Genomic DNA, 23,505 nt, shown 5'->3' with positions numbered 1-23,505 from the left:
TTGACAAAGACACACCAACCCATGCCACAAGAGCCAACGTCACAGAGTCAGGGTAAGGGACATTCTACATGACAGCTGTTGGTAACCTCCAACAAGGCAGACGAGAGGCCGAGTGTCAGGGGACAAAGCAAGTCACTGGGGCCACCAGTCACTGGCTCATGGGTGACCAGTGAGTGCTTGCTTTTTTTCGTTTTTGGTTTTTCCAGACAGGTGCTGGATTAAAGATATGGGCCATCACTGCCTGGCCATACCATCTCCTCTCTCTCTCTCTGTGTGTGTGTGTGTGTGTGTGTGTGTGTGTGTGCGCGCACAGGAAAAAAAAACAAAACACTGAAGCATGTTGTGTGAAGACTGCAACTACTCTTAAATATTTAGGGGATAAAGTTCTTCGTATTTTATTTATAACTTTTTTGAATATCTGAGGTCATTTTCAAATTTTTGTTTGTTTTGTTTTGTTTGAGACAGGGTTTCTCTGTGTAGCCTTGGCTGTTCTGGACCTGGCTCTGTGGACCAGGTTGGTCTTGAACCCATAGAGATCTGCTTGCCTATGCCTCCTGAGTGCCAGGATTAAAGGCGTGTGCCACCACCGTCCAGCCAAAAAAAAATCATTTTAATGTTATAAAATGTGTTCTCCTGCAAGCTGAGTGCCAGATGAGCAGTAAAGGACATAGTCCCCCCAGGGCAGCACAGGGTCCAGCCTGCAGCAGGGACAAGGGAGGAGGCTGAACCCTGTTGGAAGAAGTGGAGTCCGAGTGTGTCTTCAGGATGGAAGGGTTCAGACAGACAGAAGGGAAGATAATGTGAGCCAGGCACAGGCCTGTGGCTCACGCCTTTAATCCCAGCACTCAGGAGGCAGAGGCAGGCGGATCTCTGTGAGTTTGAGGCCAGCCTGGTCTCCAGAGTCTACTGGTGTCAGGACAGCCAGGGTTGTTGCACAGGGAAACCCTGTCTTGAGGTGGGAGGTGGGAAGGAAGATAATGAAGCAAGCAGGAGAGGGGAAGGGATTTTATTTTACTTTAGCTCTTATAGACAAGTTTCTCATGCTGGAGAACCTGACAAATATAAAAAATATATGTTCATCAGCAGGAGAAGGTTCAGGTAATATTTTATCCATAGTATGGACCTTTAAAAAGTGTACTGACAGAAATTCACCCAAAATGTGCTGCTAAGTGAAAACTCAAGGTCAAACTGCCCCCACAGAGAGGGTCATCTCTGCTCTCAGCTACAAGGACACAGATACTGGCACAGTCCCTGTGGTGGTGTGAAAGAAAATGGCCCCCAAAGGGAATACATTATTAGATGGTGTGGCTTTCGTGGAGTGGGTGTGGTCTTGTTGGAGGAAGTGTGTCACTGTGGTGGCGGGCTTTGAGGTCTCATATATGTTCAAGCCATGCCCACTTCCTGTTGTCTTTGGATCGAGATGTGAGGATGCTCAGCTCCAGCATCATGTCTGCCTGCATGCTGCCTTGCTTTCCACCATGACAATAATAACTGAACCTCTGAAGTGTAAGCCACCCCAATTAAATGTTTCCCTTATAAGAGTTGCTGTGGTCATGGTGTCTCTTTATTAAATAGAAACCCTAACTAAGAGAGTCCCTCACACGAGACACAGCTTGATCCAATTCCATGGTTTGTCAAGGCAAGGAGATAGTCTGCTCACACATTTCTACTGGGGTAAACCTGACAATAGCAATATTAGGTCATTTCAGTCTCTGTGGAAGTAGCCTGATACAAACAAAAGCCTTACACATAAGCGAACAGCATGGTTGTGTCCAATAAAACTTTATTTACAAACACAGGCAGAAGCCTGGACCTTGCTAGCCCTAACCCAGCACTTCAAGAGAAAAAACAAACACATTAGCACAAGCCTTATTTCACTCACAGGAAGCAATTCTGTGGCTGGGGCATGGGTCAGAAGTAGAGCATTTGCCTAGCATGTATGAGACCCTGGGTTCCAGCCACAGCACTACAAAGAATAAAAACCAAGCCAAACCACGATTCTGAGGACAACAGCTTGCATACACATGAATTCTTTTATACTTACCGATTTTGGGATGTGATGTTGGCAATGCAGCTTCTGGAAACGGGGCAATCTGGCAGCTGTCCTGATAGCCAGGATAGTGGGGTTCAGGATGGCCAACCCTGCAGGGGGGCTGCACACCTGCCTCTTGCACTGTTAGTGAGAAAGAGGCAGACAGCCTCAGCACTTTGCTATTGGCACAGCAGAATTAATTCCATGTGCCCACAGCTGCATTCTCAATGCAGAGATACCAGCCCTGAGAGGCTGCTGAGTACCCGGAGTGTGAACTTTGAATTGATTGACACATTGGGATTTGGGTGGTTGATGAAATAAAATTTATTACAAAAGATATCATCATGTACTTTGCTAACATGACTCTTAGAATATTTAAAAGCACACACGGGACTGTTTCTAGTGGCTGGTGTCAGCCTAAAGCAACGTCTCCAAATGCTATGTATCTCTGTGTGTTGGTCACAATGCTATTTCTCCAATACCCACCAGGCTCCCAACAGGATCTAGCCTTGCTCAAGGCCCTTGCCGAGAAGCCAGGCAACAGACTGCCATAGATGTTTGGGACATATCAGGCAGATACTGAGACAACTTACCTGTCGCTCCTGCAAAGACATCACCTTGGGCTGGGCTCTCAGAGATGACAGCAGTAGCCTCTACAGTGGATGCTCGGTCAAAGGTTAGTGCTCCAGAGGTAGTGATCTGTCCTGAGGGTGTCACAGTGACTGGAAAAGGAAAAAGGCATTTTACTCATGGCCAGGCCAGGCCCTGGGCCCGAAGCATGCACTGCTGTTTGCAAAGGTGCAGGCTTCAGAGAGATCCCAGGAGCTGGGCCAAAGCATTCACAGTGGCATACCCCACACGTGGCATGACACCAGGAAGCCCATGACCTTGGCACGTGGAGGAGAGAGCCAGACTGGGCAGGACTCAGGCTTCTAGCTATACTACTGAGTCTGACTGTGCTCCAGCCAGAAAATAAAATGTCAATTAACTTTAAAATACTTTGCAATTTGAATCAAAGGGAAAGACTTCATCAGACTGTCTAAGAAATGAGAATCCCTCCACTGGGCTAAGGCAGAAAAACAGGCCCACACCTCAGCAAAGCTCTGCTCTGCTCTGCTATCACTCACAGGTGGTGGCCGCCGTGGCAGGAAGCAGCGTGATGTTCTTGGGGGAATCCTTCTTAACTGGAGTTGTGGGCAGCTCATTCTCTTTCTTGCGCCTTTTGTAAGGGACGAAGAGCCTGACTGGGCCACTCTGGGGAGAAAAGTAAAGCTGACCAAGGGTTGATGGTGCCTGCTTCCCACGCCTTATGAGGTTAGTCTATTAGTACTGCAGAGAGCAGACCACCCCACCCCCACCCCGCTCCCCGCAGCCCTCAAAATGGCAGAGAAGACATTTTCAGAAGAAATAGATGAGCAGCACAGCTGCCAAGCAAGAACACGTACGTCCTCAACATCTGGAGATTTGGATTCTTAGAAGAAGGGAAGTGGGACCAAGTAAAGGAGAACAAGGAAAACCACAGCCTGAAATAAAAGTCAGCAGCAGCGAGGAGAGTCACTCAGAGCCGTCTGCAGACACACGGAAGAAGCACTGGCAAGTTGGCATGGTCTATAATCTCAGCAACCAAGAGGCAGAGGCAAGATGATGTTCAAGAGGCCATGAGTTCAAGTCCAGCCTGGGTTACAGTGTGAGACCCTATGTCAGAATTAAAAAGCTCAGGGCCAGGAGTAGTGGCACACGCCTTTAATCACAACACTGGGGAGGCAGAGGCAGGTGGATCTCTGTGAGTTTGAGGCCAGCCTGGTCTACAAAGCGAGTTCCAGGACAGGTTCCAAAGCTACAGAGAAACCCTGTCTCAAAAAAAAAAAAAAGAAAAAAAAGAAAAAGAAAAGAAAAGAAAATTCCTTAGAGACATGTCCACAAGACAATCTGGCCAAGGTAATTCCTCAACTGAGAGTCACTCTTCTCGGTTTGTTAACAACAATTACCCAGCACATCACATGCCTCCACCTGGTGAGTGCGGCCATCACACGTGTGTAATTTATATGGTGCAAGGCTTTGTGCATGCCAGGCGAACACTCTACCACCTGAGTTACAGCCCAGCCCTTCCCTCCTTCTTCACGTGGCTCTTTGGCTTCTGCACCTGCACCTCTCCCGCACCTCTCCTGCCCACCTCTCCCGCACCTCTCCTGCCCACCTCTCCTGCACCTCTCCTGCCCACCTCTCCCGCACCTCTCCTGCCCACCTCTCCTGCCCACCTCTCCCGCACCTCTCCTGCCCACCTCTCCCGCACCTCTCCTGCCCACCTCTCCCGCACCTCTCCTGCCCACCTCTCCCGCACCTCTCCCGCACCTCTCCTGCAGTTTGCTGTTGTGCTGTGTGGTCAGTTTCTTGCTCATCCCCATGTCTTAGTTTAGTTGTGAATCAGACCTTACAGGCGACACACTGTGGCCACAGTGGGTATTGACACCCACTACACCTGGCTTTTTGCTCTCCTGCAGGGTGTAGTGGTCTCTGAGAGCTCAGCCTGGGTGTGCAGTTGCCTCAGATAAGTAGGCCTCTGACTGGCTGCTTCTGTTGGCTCCTCTGCTAAGCTGGTGCCTACAGGCAGAGCTACAGTAGGTCCCAGAGTCCCTGACAGATCCCTGCCATGTAAATTGCCATTATCTGAGCAGGTCAATCTATGGCTCTTCAAGGGTAAACCTCTGTAGCCTGCTCTTAATCTGAGCAGGCTTTTCTTTTCTTCTTCTTTTTTTTTAACCTGTAGTTTTATTTTATTTTATTTTTTGATTTCTTGATTGGTTTTTTTTTTTTTTTTTTTTTTTTTTTTTTTTTTTTTTTTGAGACAGGGTTTCTCTGTAGCTTTGGAGCCTGTCCTGGACTAGCTCTGTAGACCAGGCTGGCCTCGAACTCAGAGATCCACCTACCTGCCTCTGCCTTCCGAGTGCTGGGATTACAGGTGTGCGCCACCAACCGCCCGGCATGAGCAGGCTTTTCTTGGCTGCTACTTTTCTTGATTCTCTCTAGCTGATGCAAGGCAGCATCTTGCTCTGATGTGGCTATTAGTCTTCCCACTGTTCCCAGAATATTCTTAACTTTAGACATCCCTGTAGTCGCTCTAAAACAAAGTCAGTTCATTAAAGGAGTCATAGTTCACACTATCAGAATGGCAGCCCTGCTGTGTGCACAGGGATTAAGGCAGGGCCTATCACAATTTGGAAACTAGCCCTAGAAACAAGCTGAGCTGAAGATGCCAAGCAACAGGCCCAGCCAGCCCGATACAGGGCTGAGGTAAGGGGTCTCACCCTAGCATGGTTGGGAAGTCACTGTAACCCATAGCTGTCAGGTGAGCAAGGCTATAGCCTACTCCTACTGTGAGGTAACCTATCCCTTGTTAGGGAGCTCACGGGGAAGGACCAATCTTGAGAGGAGCCTCCTTCACCTGAGCTGGAGGAGGAGACCTGGCCCTGCCTCTTGTTCTTTCCTCTGGACTTGGTACTCTACTTAGGTGTTTACTGCCCTGGGGGGCCCTGGGGACAATCTCCAGAGATGTCAATAGTTGTCTTCCACAGTTTTCACCGCTTACTCTTTGGGGGACAGTCTAGTGGAGCACCTCACATCCCCTAGTGCCGTGGTTCTCAACCTTCCTAATGCTGCCACCCTCTAACACAGTATTTCACACTGTGGTGACACCCCATCATAAAATTATTTCATTGCTACTTCATAACTGGAATTTTGCTCATAAAAATGTTATGAGTCATAATGTAAATATCTGATATGCAGGATACCTGATATGCGACCCCTGTGGAAGGATCATTCAACACCCCCCCCAAAGAGGGCTGTGACCCACAGGTTGAGAACCGCTCCCCTAGTGGAAACTGGAGCTTAAAATCTAACAGAGTCCAGTCTACTGAGTGATATTTAAAGACTGCAGCTTGGTTCCATGTCTTAGAAACTCTGGGTCTAAGACTATATCACAAGGAGAGTGTCATGTGTTACCTTCTAAATGTCACAGCCTTGATCTCATGTTCAGATCTTTGCTACAATCTGAATTCACTTTTATCCATAGTGTAGTCTGGGTCAAAGCTCATTCCTTGCCCAGGAACATCCAATGGTTCAGCACCACATGTTGGAAACTTGGGGTTGGCAGCTGGACTCTGGTCAGTTCCCAAGAGATCTCAGATCCTGCTCACACACTGTACTGATTACCACAGCAACATAGAACTCTTACAAGCCCATGGTGTGGGCTTGGCAATTTCAGACTTGTGTCCCGAGGCTCTTGAAAGACTAATCCCCTCATGCTGCTCTGTGATTCCACAGTCTCAGCCATTCGTTTTTTGGGTTTTTAATGATGTTTAAAATTATATTATTTTCACTAAACTTTTTATAGTAGAATCATATTAAAATTAGATAAACTGGGCATGATGGCAAACCCTTTAATCCCAGCACTCAGGAGGCAGAGGCGGGAAGATCTCTGAGTTTGAGGCCAGCCTGGTCTACATAGTGAGTTCCAGGGCAGCCAGACTCTATAGAGTCTGTCTCAAAAACAAACAAATAAACAAAAAGTTTAAATATACTTGGTATTTAAAGGCGAGAGCCAGGCAGTGGTGGCAGAGGCAGGTGGATCTCTGTGAGTTCGAAGCCAGCCTGGTCTACAAAGCAAGTTCCAGGACAGGCTCTAAAACTACACAGAGAAACCCTGTCTCAAAAAACAAAAAACAAACAAACAAAAAAACATCTATCCATGATAAGGTGGGGGTTTTGTTTCCTTGTTGGGGATTAATCTAGGACCCCTCACATGCCAGGTAAGTGTTCCATCACTGAGCTATATCCCCACCTTCTTTCTAGTTTTTAATCCTTGGTGCTGGATTCAAGGTATGCACCACCACCGCCCGGCTTTTAGTTTTTATTTCAAGAGTTTCACTAATTTGCCCAGGTTGGCTTTGAACTCAAACTGTAACCCGGGCAGGTCTTGAACTGTCAGCCCTCCTGCGCCAGCCTCCCCAGTAGCTGGGATTTAAGTTGATGCTAGCAGGCCTGGCTGGTGAATACTGTGACCAAGGTTGAAAGCACGGAGCAGAGTGCCGCAGGCATGTGCACTAGAACCTCTTTCAAAGGGGGTGCTGCTTTGGGATCACGGGGCTCCATAAAGCTTTCCCATTCGGTGTCCTGAACTTCCTACAGCACCTTCTACCCAGTGAAGGCAGCAGCCTTCAGAGATGAAAACGCCTGAGAAAAGGAGGGCCAGAGCTCCACAGGCAGGAGGCACACAACACCTAGTGACTTACGAGAGTCATGTCATCACAACAGGCAGCACAGGTACAGGAGGCAGCGTGGGGGTTCAAAATACCATCCTGAAACACAGAAGTGCCAGAGATATCACAGAGGTATAAATATAGGATTATACAGACAGAAGTACAGAATGAGGGAATCTGCCACTACCAGGAGTTGTTCAGTGCTAGACTGCACCCCCACCACCAAGACAAAAATCTGAGCATAAAATACAGTCACTTCTGGAAAGTTCTTGTCTAGGCTGCGCCACTGACGGTAGGCTTTATTCTCTCTTCCTAGGGATGAGACTCCATAGACATTGACTAGCCATAGCCAGGAGCTGACCTGGAGCAAGAATCAAGTCTTCTTCCTTGGGCTAGGGAGTGGGTGTAGTGGTTAAGAGTAATTGCTCTTGTAGAAGACCAAGGTTCAAGTCCAAGCACCCAATGGCTACTGGCAATTGTCTGTAATTCCAGTCCCAGGGGATCTGACATCACATGTACCATGCACGTAGTACACAGACACACACAGAGACAAAACACTCATACACATAAAATAAAAAAGTAAAGAAAAAATATTTTCTTTCTTCCTTGTAAGGAAAATGGAGCAAAAGGGAGGCAGGTGTGGCTGGGTGCTACCAATCTGACTTCCTCTACCTTTATTCTCACAGGTCTGATGTTTCTCTCTTCTGTGCCTCCTGCTACCCCATCTGCTCCCCACAGCAATTCTGAGTCAGTGCCAGCACACACCCAGCGCACGCCCAAGAACATCATGAGAGCAGATAAACCGCTCTGGTCAGTGAGTACATGTCATCAGACCTCATCTGGTGCCATGTTCTGGGCACTTCCTACTGCTCATCTTAAAGCTGGAGGGTCCCAACGCATACCTGGATGAGGCACTGCAGGGGTCTGCCCGCATAGCGGATGCTTCTCTTCCAGTCCTTGCTGCTGGCTCTTCCCGCCATGGCCTCAAACTCAGTTGGGCTGTACCAGTTCTCTCCCTGCTTGATACACCGACCCCGCCCACCTGGAACGAAGGGGGCTGGTCTTTAGAATTCCTCAAGGCCCGTTGCTCGATTATGTCTTGCTGACATCAGTTCCTTCTCCTGCCTTTTTTCTTTCTCTGCCCTGCCTGGCCTCTAATCTCACCTTCCCTCTGGTCACCCAAGAGGCTGCCTGGCAAGTCATATCAAATCGACACTCCATGGCCACTGCAAGCTTCACTGGGTCCCCAACGAGCATCAGCCCACTTCAGGAATCCTCTGTCACCTGAGGCGTCTGAGATGACTGGGGAATATGGTTGAGCTCTCCCTCTCTCCTCTCTCCCATTTAGGGTCAACTATGACTTGTCCTTAGGTCTGTCCTTGCCTTGTGGCCGCCATGGCCTAGGCTCTAGTGGCCAGAGATCCATTTCTTCTAACAAATTTACATGACAGGCTTGCTTGGCCCCAGTTTACTAAGAGGGCCAAAGAACACCGAGAACCAAGTCTGAACACGGAATGGTGGTAGCCAAGCGCTGCCTCACCTGAGCCGAGCCTGCTCTTGTAAAGAGTGCCACTGATGTTCCGACAGCGCACGGGCAACTCACTGTCATACACGGAAGGGTCCCAGTTGTACTTGGTGCCGCCTTTCTCCTGACCAGGTGCCAGGGGGGTAGGAGGGGACTGAGGACCTGGGCAAAGAGAAGCTATGAGGATTAGAGCACAGAGCGATCACAACAGCCCAGCATGTTCCATCCCCAACCACAAAGCCCCTCACAGGTACAGAAAGGACAGCCCTGAAGGGCAGTGCCACCCTTCAACTGCGGGCAGCATCTCTTTTCGCCTGGAAACTTCTGCCCTTTCTACAAACATCGATTTTGTTTTCAGATTTACCACTAAGGAGAACCAAAAAGAAGGCCTGGGGTCAGGTGCTGCGGGTACCTGGGGTAAGAGGTGCTGCTGGGCCCTTCAGCCCAGTGGTCTCCACAATGCTCCCATCTGTGTGGACAACTATCAGCGTGGCTTTCTCAGTGTTCAGGCTGTCCCCGATCTGCAGGGCTGTCCTACCAGACTAGAAGGAAAGACACTCTTGTCAGCTCCAGGGTAGCCAGAGGCTGATTACTTGACCCCGTGGAATGTGGCCCTACTGCGAGGTTCTCACCATTTATCAGCAAGATAGGATGTTTACCTTGGCCCACACCCTCTCCACAGGAATCTCCAAGGCACACAAGACAGAACCAAGAAAAGCACAAAGGCTTCTAAGTGTCTGCACACCTGTCAAAGCTGAAGTGTTCATATTCACAGTTCCTTTCCGGACACTGAGCAAGTCTGTCTCTCTAAGAAGACTATGCCGTGTCTGAAGGCTTCGTATAGAAAGCAGAATGGTGTGACAGACCACAAAAAGTCTCTGACTGTGGACACGGGTGCTACTGAAAGCATCTTGGATGCTAATGGCTACAGGAGTGAACATGAAGAAAGGACTAATGGATTGTGGGCCTTGGAGAAAGGAGCAGAGAGGTCAGATATAGTGACTCTTCGTGTGTCTACAGATCTCAATGGAGTGCAAGCAAAGCCAGGCACTAAGAAGCTCTACTAGGGGCTGAGAGCAGCCAGAGTCTGGTGAACACAAGCTGTAAGGCCAGCTGGCATGGAGGACAGCCTGACCACAGCCTAAGGGCTCCTGAGAGATCCCTGCCTTTCTAGGTGTATACAGCACCTTTCATGGTGATGACCTAAGGTGAGGGTAATGTCCTAGCTCAAATTGGGTCTTCTGCCTTACCTAGCCCAGCCCTGAGGCTCCTGAGAGCACAGGAAGGCACACAGGCCCCCCATGGCTCCCAGAACAGCAGGTGCTCACCCACATCTAAACCCTGAGAGGGTCTTGAGAATGAGGACTACCCTCGTGGGCTGTGCAGAAGTCAAAGGCTCTGAGGACAGTTGCCAAGCACCCTGAACCACACCCAAGAACAGCTTACCAGGACATGTCCTGATATCGATGCTGCGTTTGCCACTGAGGTCGTAAAGACGTTATCTGCAGAGGACCCCACGTTTGCCACGGTCACTGTGGTCACTTCTACAACAGAATGGAACAGAACACAACTTTGCACATGATGAAGGAAGAGCACAAAAGGCAAAGACTGTGTGAGCTTTAAAGTACCCCACATGGGTATATGCACTCCTCCCAGACATGTTAACACTTGTATGGATGTTCAGCTGACATCTCCTGGAGTCCAGTCTAAAGTACTTGCTTCTCCCAGAAGAGGGGGATTGCTACCCTTCCCCACCAAAGCTTTTCACATGCAGCAAAAATATCCACCATGACCTCCCACCCCCACTTCACCACTGGCCTTTCTCCCTTTGCAAAGAAGCTGCAAGTCTCATAGGCCTGGAACACCTCCTTGACGATCAAGACATGGCAAACTCCAGTCCAGCCTCACCCCTCTCCACTGCCATAGCTCAGGCCATCCTACAGTCTTGTGTCCACTGTCTGAGATCTCCATGCCATCCTTCCCCAGAAACTCTTCCTCCTGAAAAACACGTGAACCTGCCACAGCCACGCCTGCAACATGAACTTGCCTCCTTGGGGCAGACAGGTCTATCAGCAGGTAACTTCACAGAGCAGCTCCACAAAGATGTGTCATGGCCCTGAGACTTTCAACCACACATACCACCAGGCTCTTCTGTATCCTGCTGCCTGCCACTATGTATCCTTTGCAGTTGCCCTTCCCCATCTCTATAAGAGGTTCCCTCTGGCACCCAGCATTCTAAAATGCCCAATACCCAGGGAAGCCTCTGGCATATAGGAAGTAACCAAAGATGCCACCTGGAGTCCTGCCAGCCCCAATAACCCAGCCCTGACCAACCTGCACCCCTGTACCTGTCTAGCTCATATCCACTACCAGTCCATACATGGACACACCTAAATCATCAACTCAGCTAGCACTGAGCCACCTGGACTTCATCTGACTTCAAAAACTTACAACAAAAAGTAGGAATGTTCTGATACATAAATATACAACTAAAATTCTGACACACACACACACACACACACACACACACACCCCACAGTTGCAATTCTCTGATGTCATCATAGACAACATCTTATTTCTTTCCTGAACTCAGAAAAATATGTGCAAAGAGGACAAAAACTTCATAGCCCCAAATCCCACTATCAACCCAGAATTCACAGAAGAAAATGGAGTATCAAAAGTTCCAAGAAGGCCGGGCGGTGGTGGCGCACCCCTTTAATCCCAGCACTCGGGAGGCAGAGCCAGGTGGATCTCTGTGAGTTCGAGGCCAGCCTGGTCTACAGAGCGAGTGCCAGAAAAGGCACAAAGCTACACAGAGAAACCCTGTCTCGGGGGGGACAAAAAAAAAAAAAAAAAAAAAAAAAAAAAAAAAAAAAAAAAAAAAAAAAAGCTCCAAGAAAAGCCAGGTGGTGGTAGTGCACACCTTTAAGTCTAGCACTTGGGAAATATAGGTGGGCAGATCTCTGAATTCAAGCCCAACCTGGTCTACAGAGTTCCAGGATAGCCATGGCTATACAGAGAAACCCTGTTTTGAAACAAAAAAAATTCTAGAGAAGGAACCAGACAGATGGCTCAGCAGTTAAGAGCACTGGCTGCTCTTACAAAGGACCTGGGTTCAATTCCCAGCACGCACATGGTAGCTTACAACTGTCTGTAACTCTAGGCACAGGTCCACAAATATACATGCAGCCACATACTTTAAATGAATTAACTTAATTTGTTTGCTTATTTTTTTCTGAGACAGGGTTTGTGTAATCCAGGATATCCTGAAACTAGCTCTGTAAGCCAGGCTGGCCTCCAACTCACCTGCCTCTGCCTCCTGAATGCTGGAATTAAAGGCATGCACCACCACAGCCCAGCTGAAATTAACTTAAAAAAAAAAAAAAAAAAAAAAAAAAAACTCCAGGAAGGAACCAGAGAGATGGCTTAGATGTTAAATGTATACTGAACTTGCAGAGGACCCAGGTTCAATTCCCATCACCCATTCTGGGTGCTCACAACCATGTTTTAACTCCAGCTCCAGGAAGAATCTGATACCTCTAACTTCCACAGGCAACTGCAATCACATACACATATCCACATACACACATAAAAATAAAAATATTATCTTAAAAAAGGAAAAGCTCCAGGAAGCCTCCCTCACTTCAGTGACGGGGTCTAGACTTCAGGTTGACAAGCAGAACCAAGGCTTCTTCTCCTACTGTTCTGAACAAATACCCAGAGTTGATGCGCCTCAGCTCTGATGTACCCTGAGCAGAATCCCAATGTCAAACCTGCAGAGCTTCAGATTGGAAAGCACCTAACAATACAAAAAGCATAGGAAAATGATGGTCTTCCAAGTACGAGTATAAGACATTCAGGAGTTCCAATTGGTAGGGAGCTCAACACTCAGGAAGGTCAAAGGTTGGGGGATATGGTGGGACTGTAAGAGGTAGTATGGTGTGGCATCACCTGTACAGGGTGATGCAGCTCAGCTCAAGGCTCCATTTGTCACAAAACATGAAAATTAGGGTACTCTATGTGTCAAGAAACCAGAAGAAGCAAAACAGAAAACTAAATAATGGAGAAGGAGGGAATATCTGCATAGGAAAAGGCAGACTTAGAAGACCCAGCACAAGGAGATTCTAATGTCACTACAAAGCAAGGCTGATCTGCATCATTACCTTTGAAAAGCTGCCTGCCTTGAAGGACTCTCCTGGCCCTGGGCTCAGGTCACACTTGAACTGGCCTTTGGGGCAGACAGGTCTACCAGAAGTAATGCCGCTGACCAAACCTGGAGCACCTTCAGAACAAAATTCACATCTGACCCATCTGCGCTATCAGCTCCCAGGAAGCAAGAGAGGACAAGGCAGGTAGTAGGTATTGAGAAAGTTCCAAAAGGGTAAAAACAAAACAAAACAAAAAGAGCAGAGAGGCACATTCACACAAGGGAGCAAATATGTATACAGTGCTGGGCCAAGCGAGTGGAGTGTGCAAGATGTGTATGCAGGGCATTGTGAGATGCAGGGCAGGGACAGAGCAAGTGTGCAAGGCATTATGAAGTGCATGGGCAGGTGCAAAGTAGGTGTCAGGGCATTATGAGGTGCATGGGCAGGTGTGAAGTGCATAGGCAGGTGCAGAGCATGTGTATAGAGCAGGTTTGATGTGCAGGGGCAGGTGTAAGGTGCATGGACAGAGGCAGGGCAGGTGTGTAGGACATTGTGAGGCACACTGGCAGGGCAGGTGCTGGGCAGATGTGCAGGACAGGTGGAAGAGAGCCTTTCCTGTGAGACAGATGTGCATGACAGATGCATAAAGCATATGGGAAGCGGCCTGTACGTGGTGCATGTGTTCAGGGCTTGTACGCGGGAACCCGGTGAGGCGCGAGGCCGGCGGGCGCACTTGCCTGCGAAGGCGGCAGCGGCGGCGGCCTCATCGGGGCTGGGCAGAGCCTCGGTACCCATATCCATGTGCCCAGATTCGGCCGCCATCACCGCCACAGCCGTGACCCGCCGCGTCTCGCGCTCCGCCTCGGAGTCCGCGTCCTCCTCCGAGTCTTCGTCTCTGCTTAACACCGGTTCCTCCGCCTCGCTTTCTGCTGCGGCCGCGGCCGCCGCCGCCACAGCGGCCGCGGCCGCCACCGCTGCCGCCTCGGCCAGGCCCAGCTGTTTTGCCGCCGAGTCCGAGTCCTCCATACGGACTCCACCGAGTCCGCCCGAAGGCGCCGTCCGGGACCGCCCGAAGCGCCAAGCGCCGAGCCCGAAGCGGGGCCCGAAGAGGCCGCCCGAGTTGGGCCGAGGCCGCCCGAAGCCACCGCCCGAGCAGCGACCGAAGAGGCTGTCTGACGCCCGCCGAGCCGAGCCGAAGCCGCCCGCCGAGCCGAGCCGATTTCCCGAGTGTGGAACCGAGAAGCTCCGAAGTTTCCCGAAGCGAAGAGTCGAGTCAGTACGAATGGTTCCGAAGCTCCACGGAAGCTTACGAGCGTTTCTTTCTCGGTGCCTAGGAGGCTCATCTGATTGTGGTTACTGGCCGATAGGGCTGGTCGGCTCTAGGCAGTTTCTCGCTGGCTTCCAACGAAGTTTAGGTTCGCCGACCGACCCTGGCGCCACTGGACTTTTCCAACCCCCTCTGGCGGCGGCGGAAGCCGAGCCCACACGAGGCCTAGCCGAACTCCGCCGAACGTCTCCGAGCAGGATTCTCCGGAGTCTCAGTGCCCGCCTCCTCCTGTCCGAAAGCTCCCGAGTGTTGCCGGACGGGAGAATCGGGCCTCGGCCGCGGTCGGCCGCCCGCAGCACCGCGCGGCGGGAGGAGCGAAGATGGCGGGAGGGTGCGGCCAAGAGGCTGCTGGGATTGTGGCGGACCCAGCGGCAAAATGGCGGCCGTGCGGCCAGGTGAGGCGGGCGGGGCTATACGGGCGCCGGGACAGTGTGGTCGTGCTGTCGCGATGAGAGGCCATTTGGGCTAGCTCCGCAACTCCTCTAATTGTCACCTCGCAATTCCGGACCCTGGTGGCTGAAGCCCACTAGTACGGATTTCTGCGCCGGAGTTGGGGGGAGGGGCATGTCTTCCGGTTGGGCGTGAGCTTGGGGCACTTCGGGGATCCGGCGGTTTCCCTGAAGTTCATCTCTGTGCACCAATGATATACCTGAGATACACACTGGGACCCCCGTGTGGGGGACCCCCGTATACAACCATACAACGCCTGTGCACCCAGGACCCACCGGCGGCTCACCCAGGGTACACTACCGAAGCACACAACCATAGCTCACTAAAACTGACCCGCATGGCATACTTGTGGTTCATCCTGAGCATACCCGCTGCTCACCCGGTGCACACACTTGACACACCCGTTCTCACCAAGCGCTACACCCTTGGCATACCGGACTAGCATACTGAAGTTGCTCGGAACACAACCATAGCACAATTTTCAGCTCACCCCTGGCAGAGCTGCCGCTCACCCCAGGTGTAAGGATAAGTAAGAATTAAGTTTGTGGGAAGAAATAAAAGATGATGATTTAGACTATCTCAGACAGCTAGAGCAGGCTTGTGTCAGAGACATGACTATCATGTCCTGGCCACATGATGATCAGCACACGGGATCCAATCACTCAATGACCAGAGTTCAAGACAACAGATTATGAGCTTTAGGCTGGGTTTTTTTGTAGCTAAGGCTAGGTAGGGAAGGGGTGCTTGTTAAGTGTGTAATAGGTAAGTTAGCTCTTTTCCTTAGACAAACTGGTTTTGGAACTTCAGGGTCTGTTGTCTCTTTTTGCAACCATGGAGTATCTAGGGTAGGGGTCAACTGCTTTTCTTCTGGACTCTGTGTGTCTGGAGTCAGCGCTAGCTGCTTTTCCTCTGCAATACCAAATAGCTGGCTTCCTGGAACTTTGAGCTAAGTTTTAGGGCCTCGGCTTTTGGTGGGATTCTTTTACCAATTATAGCCATAACACACCTGCTGTTTGCCCTGGGATACACCATGACACACCTGCAGCTCACTACAGATTTATTCAAAGCACGCGCTGGGACATACTCAAGATATTCATAGCATGCATGCAGCTCACCCTAAGCACACCTATAGTTCTCCCCAGTACATCCATGGCATACCTAAGGTACCTCTGGCACACCTGGCACACACCAGACACAACCATGATATAATGTCAGCTTACCCTGGGTGAATGCACACCTGTATATTCACACACACTCATGCCCCTGTGGCTTACTTGAGTCCTGGGCAGCCAGAAGCTGCTGTAACCCACATTTCACCATGACAGAGTCCCATGCCCAATGACCCAGGTGATGTGTGGGCAGACAGGGCCAGGTGCCAGCGGTGTGAGTCAGAAGGTGGTCACAGCCAGCTCAGACCTGTGCTTGTCCATCCATCCATCCATTCTCCCAAATGTTCCTTAATGGAACACGTTTCAGAAATGTGATTTACTACACGGGCAGCCTAGGCTGCCTGGCACTTACTGCCATACTGCTTCATTTAGTATCTGCCACAGACTTGGAAGTGCTATTGTTGTGTGCATATTTAGAGTAAAAAGAAGTTCCTATAGAAAATTCCTATAGAGAAACTGGTCTTGGGATTAAGTCACATAAAAGGCCCAGTTTCCAGGCTGGGCTGTTGGCCTACTCCACTCATCCATCAGTTGAGAGGCTGAGTCAGGAAGATGGCCTTGAGTTCCAGGCCAGACAGGTCAGAGCTACTTAGTGATGTCCTGTCTAAAATTAAAACAAACAAACAAAAAAAAGTATAGTCCCAGCACTTGGTAGACTGAGGCAGAGAGTACAAATTCAAGGTCAGCCTGGGCTACACAGGAGACCTTGTTCCAAAAGAAAGAAAGAGTTCCTACCAGAAGAGCCTTTGTCACACCAAGAAAACACTTATTCTTTTACTCCCACAGTGAACATCTGCCTTGTATCTGTTGATAGCCACACTGTGATTACCAAAAATCATTGAAAAAGAAACAGTGTTAAGTCCCAAAAGTCAGACAGCAATTCAGTCAGATGAACTCCTGTAGGTTTGAAAGTGTTAGAATTATTTTAATTAATTAATCAGTTATTTTAAAATGCCATTTAAGCAGGGCATAGTGGAGCACACCTTTAATTCGATCACTCGGGAGGCTGAGGCAGGCAAATCTCTGAGTTCGAGGCCAGCTTAGTCTACATAGGGAGTTTTGGGAAAGCCGGGGCTACACGGTGAGACCTTGTCTCTGAAAATAAATAAATATTATGCCATTTGAGGGTTTTATACAGTATTTTTTAAAAATGTTTTACTATATGCATATGAACAGGAACGCTTGAGTGCAAGATGCCCACAGAAGCCAGAAGGCATTAGATTTCCTGGAGCTAAAGTTATAGACATTTGTGGCTGCCTGATGTGGATGCTGGGAACCAAACTTGGGTCTTCCGTAGGAACAGTATGTGTTTTTACCACCTAAACCGTCTCTCCAGCCCCCTCCCTATATAGTATTTTTCTTAAGTCTCACAATTTTGATCTTTAACAATAAACGGCAGCAGATACAATTTAAATGTTTTTGCTACCTTTTGGGGGGGAGCGTGTACCATTGTTGGGGATTGGGCCCAGGACTTTTGCATGCTAGACAAGTGTCTTTTACATACATCCCAGCCCTGATACTAGGTGTTATAAAAGGATCCAAAGGGTGGGGCGGTGGTGGTACATGCCTTTAATCCCCAGCACTGGGAGGCAGAACCAGGCGGATCTCTGTGAGGTCTACAGAGTGAGATCCAGGACAGGCATCAAAACTACACAGAGAAACTCTGTTTTGGGGGGGTGGGGGTGGATCCAAAGGGGTCTGGAGAGATGACTCAGCTGTTAAGAGCACAGGTTGCTCTTTCAGAGGATTCAGGTTTGATTCCCAGAACCCATGTGGCAACTCACAGCCATCTGTAACTCCAGTCCCAGGGAATCTGACACCCTCTTCTGGCCACTGCTGGCACTTCATGCATGAGGTGCACAGACATACATACAGGCAAAACACCCATACATGTAAAACTAAAGGGGAAAATTGTAAACATTTAAAAAAAGATTCAAAGGGAAGAAAAACCCCAACTGACATAAAACCAACCCAAATAATGACAGGTATCTAGGTAGCCTAGTTTAGCTGGGACCTGGAAAAGAACAGATCAGGTTTACTAGAGCACCCTGTGGAAACATGATGCCACTCCAGTCACACTTGGCTTCCTGCTCCCACACGTGTGCCCGCCAGGAGGCTGTCCAAAGGCTGTTACTAATGTCCTGTGTTTACCAGTTGATGACTTGCCCATGCAAGAGTCCACGTCTCCAGAGTAGGCAGAGTGACCCACTGAATCTCACAAAGCACTGCTTCCTTTTCTGCTGCAACCCCAGGGAGACAGAGCAGAAGATGTGCACAGCTTGGGTTCAGGCGCTGCTGTCTGCTCAGAAGGCAGCTTCTTTTATAGGAGGTTTTGGCCAAATTCGGAGATTTTATGGTGTGCATACACATGTAGAGACGTGCACAGCATGAGTGTGCAGCCAGTGTGAGACTACAGACAGGCAGCCTGACCCAGGTCACATTCCATCTAGGGATGGGCCAGGCAGGTTTTCAAGTACAAAACTTCAGACTCAGAGACACAAGGGAGGTTCCATTACACCCTAGAGCTGACTCTCACAAGATGAAGGAGAATAACACCTACATGGAACAAGAGATGTTCTAAGAGGCAGCATAACGACATGGATGCTTTAAAAAGAACCCCCCTCCTCCCGACAGTTATTTTTGGAGAAGTGAATAAAATTCTATCAGAAAGCAATGTCCTAGGAGGCATGGATGTAGAGGTGATACAGGAACCTAGCTGTGGCCATTGTTCACCTCCATTTATAAACATGGAATCAGAGAACTAAGTGACTGCCATGTTGCTGTTACTTACTGGCAATCCTTTGTCTTCCAGGGAGAGGCTCCTTCAAGGTGGTATCCTGCTGCTGCTGCTTCCCAAGGCCTTGACCAAGCATAGCCCCTTTAAGGGCAGTACCACAGTGATTAGCTGGCCTGACACACCCAGCTCTCTGCCTTTTTGTGCCTTTCATTCTCCCCCCTACCCCCCATTTTTTTTTTCTTAAATTCTGACTAGTAACTTGTAAGAGGGAGAGGTATTCCCTGGCGTGCTGGCTCTGTCACTCACCAGCTCAGCCCTGTTCCCTTCACAGGCCTGGTATGTTACAGGGATTGGCCACTTGCCTGCCACCAACCAAACCAGCATGGCAGGAGGTGAAACCTATTACTTTGAATGGCCAAGTAATACATTTTCTCTAAAGAAAATGAGAAGGACCCTCTTTGTGACTCATGACACAAATCAGAATGAAGAACACCCTCTGTCCTGCCTGCATCTGCTGATAACTGGGGTACTTAGGCCATGCCCTACCAGGGTGGGAGGGGTCCAGCATCACTCTTGTGACCACTAGGTGCCCTCAGGTGAGCACTCCAGGAGCCCATGTAGCAGTAGAAGCCCCAGGTAGGCAGGAGCCAGTGGCTGGGTTCCGTGACCATCTGTAGGTGCCCTGTGGGAACTTACCCAGACCTGCTGATTTGCAGCTATGGGTGGCAGGATAGGCCTCTCTGTTTGGCCATCTGAGTAGGTGTACTCCATTGGTGAGCTTAAGGATCCTTGATGACTTACCAGCTCTCGTCAGTTCCTCTTCAGATGCTGTTTCACGTCAGTGGCCTGTACTATGCCCTGTACTTCCTAGCTACATTCCTGATGATTGCATATAAAAGTAAGTTCTGAGTGCCAGGCCCATCAAAGAAATTGTGCCCCTAATACGCTGATCTGAGTTCTGGCTGTGTGTGTGTTCCTAGGTCAGGTTTTCAGCTATCCTTGTAACTATCTGGTCCTGGATCTGGTCCTCTTGCTTCTGATGGGGATTCTCGAAGTAGCTCGGCTATACCTAGGTGAGTTGGCTGTGAAACCATAAAATGCTTGTGATCCCGTAGGTGTTCTTTCAGACTTTCTGAACCTTTAAATATTAATCGTTTTATAGTGTGGGTCTTGGAGACATTTTCATTCAGGCAGCTTTACCAGGTGCTTTGCAGAGTCACCTATGGAGTCATTAAGTAAAGCATTTGTTCAGAAGCTATGCTCCAAGAATAGACAGGTGACATCCTCCTGTCTGGAAGGATGTGTGTACTGCAGCTGTCCTCAGACCAGAAGCCCAGCCTAAAATAGGGCTCCACAGTGCTCCCCTCAACTGCCCTCTTCCCTATTGCTTTCAGCAGTCAGGGAGAAAGTCTGGTAGAGAGGGAGTCTGGAGTGTTTGCCAGATCCCTGCAAAGACAGGGGACCCTGCCTCCCCAGCCTACTCTGTCACATCAGGTCCCACCTTGAGGTCACTCTTAGCCAGTTACCTCTTTATTTATTTATTCATGTATTTATTTACTTATTTATTAAGACAGTCTTATGTAACTAAGGCTGGCCTTGAACTCCTGATCCTTCTGTCTCTTCCTCCTGAGTGTTGAAATTGTAGGCATGCATCAGCATGTCCAGTTTTTATGCATTGGTAGGCTCAAACCCAGGGCTCATGAGTGCTAGACAAGCACTGTATCCCCATCCCTTCCTTTTTTTCTAAGTCACACAGTTCATTTAGATAAGGGTTAGGGTTCTTCCTCCCAGAGCTGGCTGCAGTGATGGGCACATGTCTAGGTCCCTAGCTCTGCCCCTGCTCTTTCCTATACTTAGTCACAGACATGTGTAAATAAGGCGCCTCATCCAGGTACATGGCACTGTCAGGCTCTGATCCCTCTCTTTTGATTGGATCTGGTACCTTCCCTCCCCCTCTGCTGGGAGTGGCAAGTATCCTCTCTGCTCATCTTAGACAGAGCCCCAGTGTCTGCTGCCATGGACTGTGCTGGATGGAGTTTGTACAGCTTTCTTAGTAGGCAGTGCTGCCCATGGGGTGCAGAGACTGTCACCACATCAATAAGAGTCAGGCCAACCCTTTACAGTGCCCTGTAGGGGGCTGTCAGCATTGGACCTCTCCAAGCACTTGGCATTCAGCAAGCCCTTAAGCACTCCCCACCACTAGAATCAGCATAATCAGACACCCAGGGTTAGGGTCCGCGAACCTTCAGATTCCCCCAGCAGCTGGGGTCAGCAGACGCTCAGGCACCTCTGGCAGCTGGTCAGCTATTGGCAGCTCCAAGTTGGCATTTTCCATGACTGACCCATTTGTTTGTAATGTTTTTCATAAGTATTCATGAAATTTTCCAGAACCAACTTGCCTTAGCCCAGAGTAAAATATTTTTAGATATTTTAAACAAAATCCTTTTGATCCCACTTGGGTTTAGAAAAAGGTGGCAAATGCCCACAGTTTTAAAACCACACTGTCTGTGTCTCAAGAGTCCAGAGTCTGAGGTTGACCATTGCTGACGTGGAGTGGCCTGAGAGGGCAGTTCTCCCGAATCCTGTGACTTCGTGACCCTTAGCGAGCACAGCACCTGGAGCTGGGCAGCTGGTGGGGTGTCCCGCGGCCCCACCTCCCTCTCATCTCTGCTCTTTTCCAGGCACGAAAGGCAACCTGACCGAGGCTGAAGTGCCACTGGCTGCCAGCCTGGCATTCACAGCACTCAGTGGCCTCCTTTCTGTTCACTTCCTGCTCTGGCAGACCTTGGTACTGTGGATGGACTCGGTCCTCAGCACCATTCTCCTGGTGCTGCATGGGCTGGAGGCTGGCTTGCAAGTGGTGGTCATTGCTGACTTCATCAGGTAGACAGACCAGGATAACCTACAGAGCAGTGCTCCTTAGCTTCCAGTCAACTCCTTTGCTCCCAGACACAAAGGGTATCTTTTTTTTATTGATTGTCTGTAGATGGATGTAAATAGTTTATAAATCTTTTTTAGTGAGGGGGGTATGGGAACCAGGGAGGGACAAACTTAGGAGCCTAGATGTTGAAGTTGGCCATCACGGACAGTAGTCAATCCCAAGATGTCCTCATGTCATGTGGCTGGGGTCCTGGCTGTAGCAGCAGGACCACCAGTGATTGCCAGGCCAGTGGAAGGCAAAGCCCTTCAGGAAGTCAACATCTGAGGGCAGCCCAGAGCTCCACCCTGTCTCAGCCCCAGACAGCAGCATCCTGGCAGAAGGACTTGGCTCTGTTGCTCTGTCACCATGGGTTTTCTCAAAGGAATGACTGACTTCCGTGCTTCCCACACTGGCCCTGCTTCTTGTTCTGAGAACCGCCTGTACAGTTTCCAGGCCTTGGTTCAGGCCTGGGATCACTCTGGAGCTGCAGGATGGCACGCCCTGTGTTCCAGTGCCCCCCCCCCCCCCATAAGGCCAGCACTGAATAAAACTCTCTAGTTTCCAAAAGGAAACAAAAGCAAGTATATACCAAGTGTGGTGCCACACAAACACCTTTAATCCCAGCACCCAGGAGGCAAAGGCAAGCCTGTCTTTGTAAATTCAAAGGCACCCTGGTCTACATAGTGAATTGCAGGTCAGCCAGGGTTACATAGTGAGACCTTGTCTTAAAAAAAAAAAACACACAAAAGCAAAAGTAGGGGGGTGGGGCTGAAGAGATGGCTTAGCAGTTAAGAGCACTGGCTGCTCTTCCAGAAGACCCAGGTTCAATTCCCAGCACCTACTTGGCAGCTCACATCTGTCTATAACTCCAGTTCCAGTGGATTTGACATCCTCACACAGGCATACATGCAGGCAAAACACCAATGCACATAAAATAAAAATAAATAATTTTTTAAAAAATAAACAGGCCAGAGAACTGTGTATGTGATGTTTACCTCAGCTACTTTCGGTGGGGTGGAGGGATGGAGGGTGGTTTGTAGGGCACAGAGGCAGAATGGAAGAACAGCTTTTAGTCTAGGAGGCTGTCCCAGTCCCTTAAACTGTAGCTTCTGTCGAGTGCCACGTGAGTTCCGTCTCATCTCCTGCTTTTCTATTCCTAGCCCCCTTTTTCTTAAGAAGTATTTAAGCAGTTTTTTAAAAACAGATTCTTTCATTTGTTTCTGTTACGTGTTGTCTGTTTGGGATACTATGTCTATAATTATCCAGTTTCTCTTTTAAAAAAATAAATAAGTAGTTATGCTGCCATGAGTTTGTCTTAATTATAACCACCTACCTTCCCCCAGGGTCCAGTAGAGAGGAGCGCATCCTGGTGCCTCTTCTCAGCTCTGTCCTGGGACTTGCCCCGTACCTTCTACCTTCTTCTCTCTACCCCAGGAACTATCGAGAAGCTCCCTGTGGAGTGTGTTGAGAGTGGTAGGTTGCTGGGCCATCCAGAACCTTCTCTGGGACCAGGGAACCTTCTATGCTCATGGGTCTTTGGCTGGTTTCCTTTAACCCATATCTCCCAGAGACCATGGTAAATACCAGGATGGCCTGGAGACCTGCTCTCCCTGTCCCACAGGCAGACTTGGGCAGGACCAGTGCTCTAGAAAGCCTAGGGGCACTTCCCTCCCCACTGACCCTGTAGCTCAAGCAGGTATAGTCTGGGTATTGCAGAATGGGCTAAGGCTAGTGGATCTGGGGGGCTCAGCCACTCCCTGCAGATCAAGTCAGGACCTCAGTTGGGAAGGCAGCTTGTCACCTTCCCACATAGTAAGCCAGAGTTTCAAGCCTTTAACCCCTCTACTCTTACTGGCCACATGGAGGTGGTATTTCAGGTGGCCCAGAGTGGACATCAGCTACAACCAGCAGCTTGGGCTGCCTCACAACAAAGTGAACACTG

At 49.5% G+C, this 23,505-nt stretch overlaps 2 protein-coding genes across 4 annotated transcripts in view; one reads left to right on the top strand and one right to left on the bottom strand.

The window, feature by feature from the left end:
- Window positions 1-14,563, bottom strand: part of Deaf1 (DEAF1 transcription factor) — a 31,075-nt gene extending 16,512 nt beyond the window's left edge. Inside the window, exons 1-10 of one of the 3 annotated variants that reach the window (XM_059264621.1) lie at window positions 12,976-13,703; window positions 10,721-10,810; window positions 10,259-10,356; window positions 9,225-9,354; window positions 8,828-8,974; window positions 8,190-8,329; window positions 7,321-7,386; window positions 3,160-3,286; window positions 2,626-2,754; window positions 2,045-2,173 (exon numbers count right to left, since the gene is read on the bottom strand). In XM_059264621.1, the coding sequence (XP_059120604.1) occupies window positions 2,045-2,173; window positions 2,626-2,754; window positions 3,160-3,286; window positions 7,321-7,386; window positions 8,190-8,329; window positions 8,828-8,974; window positions 9,225-9,354; window positions 10,259-10,356; window positions 10,721-10,736 (982 nt within the window). In that variant the 5' untranslated portion in view covers window positions 10,737-10,810; window positions 12,976-13,703. Of the gene's footprint in view, window positions 1-2,044; window positions 2,174-2,625; window positions 2,755-3,159; window positions 3,287-7,320; window positions 7,387-8,189; window positions 8,330-8,827; window positions 8,975-9,224; window positions 9,355-10,258; window positions 10,357-10,720; window positions 11,613-12,975 lie in introns of those variants that run through there. The other 2 variants (XM_059264610.1, XM_059264631.1) reach the window with 2 other exon arrangements.
- On the top strand, window positions 14,560-21,989 carry Tmem80 (transmembrane protein 80). The gene is made up of 5 exons (XM_059264633.1): window positions 14,560-14,682; window positions 18,719-18,738; window positions 19,448-19,541; window positions 19,624-19,716; window positions 21,325-21,989. Exons 1-5 carry the CDS (start codon window positions 14,664-14,666, stop codon window positions 21,528-21,530), a joined length of 432 nt encoding a protein of 143 aa, XP_059120616.1. The 5' UTR covers window positions 14,560-14,663; the 3' UTR covers window positions 21,531-21,989.
- Window positions 21,990-23,505: the final 1,516 nt, after the last annotated feature.

This window comes from Peromyscus eremicus, chromosome 1 (assembly GCF_949786415.1).
Source record: "Peromyscus eremicus chromosome 1, PerEre_H2_v1, whole genome shotgun sequence".
Lineage (NCBI taxonomy): Eukaryota > Metazoa > Chordata > Mammalia > Rodentia > Cricetidae > Peromyscus > Peromyscus eremicus.
Note: the sequence above shows the minus strand (reverse complement) of the source record. Positions and strands in the feature narration are given on the sequence as shown.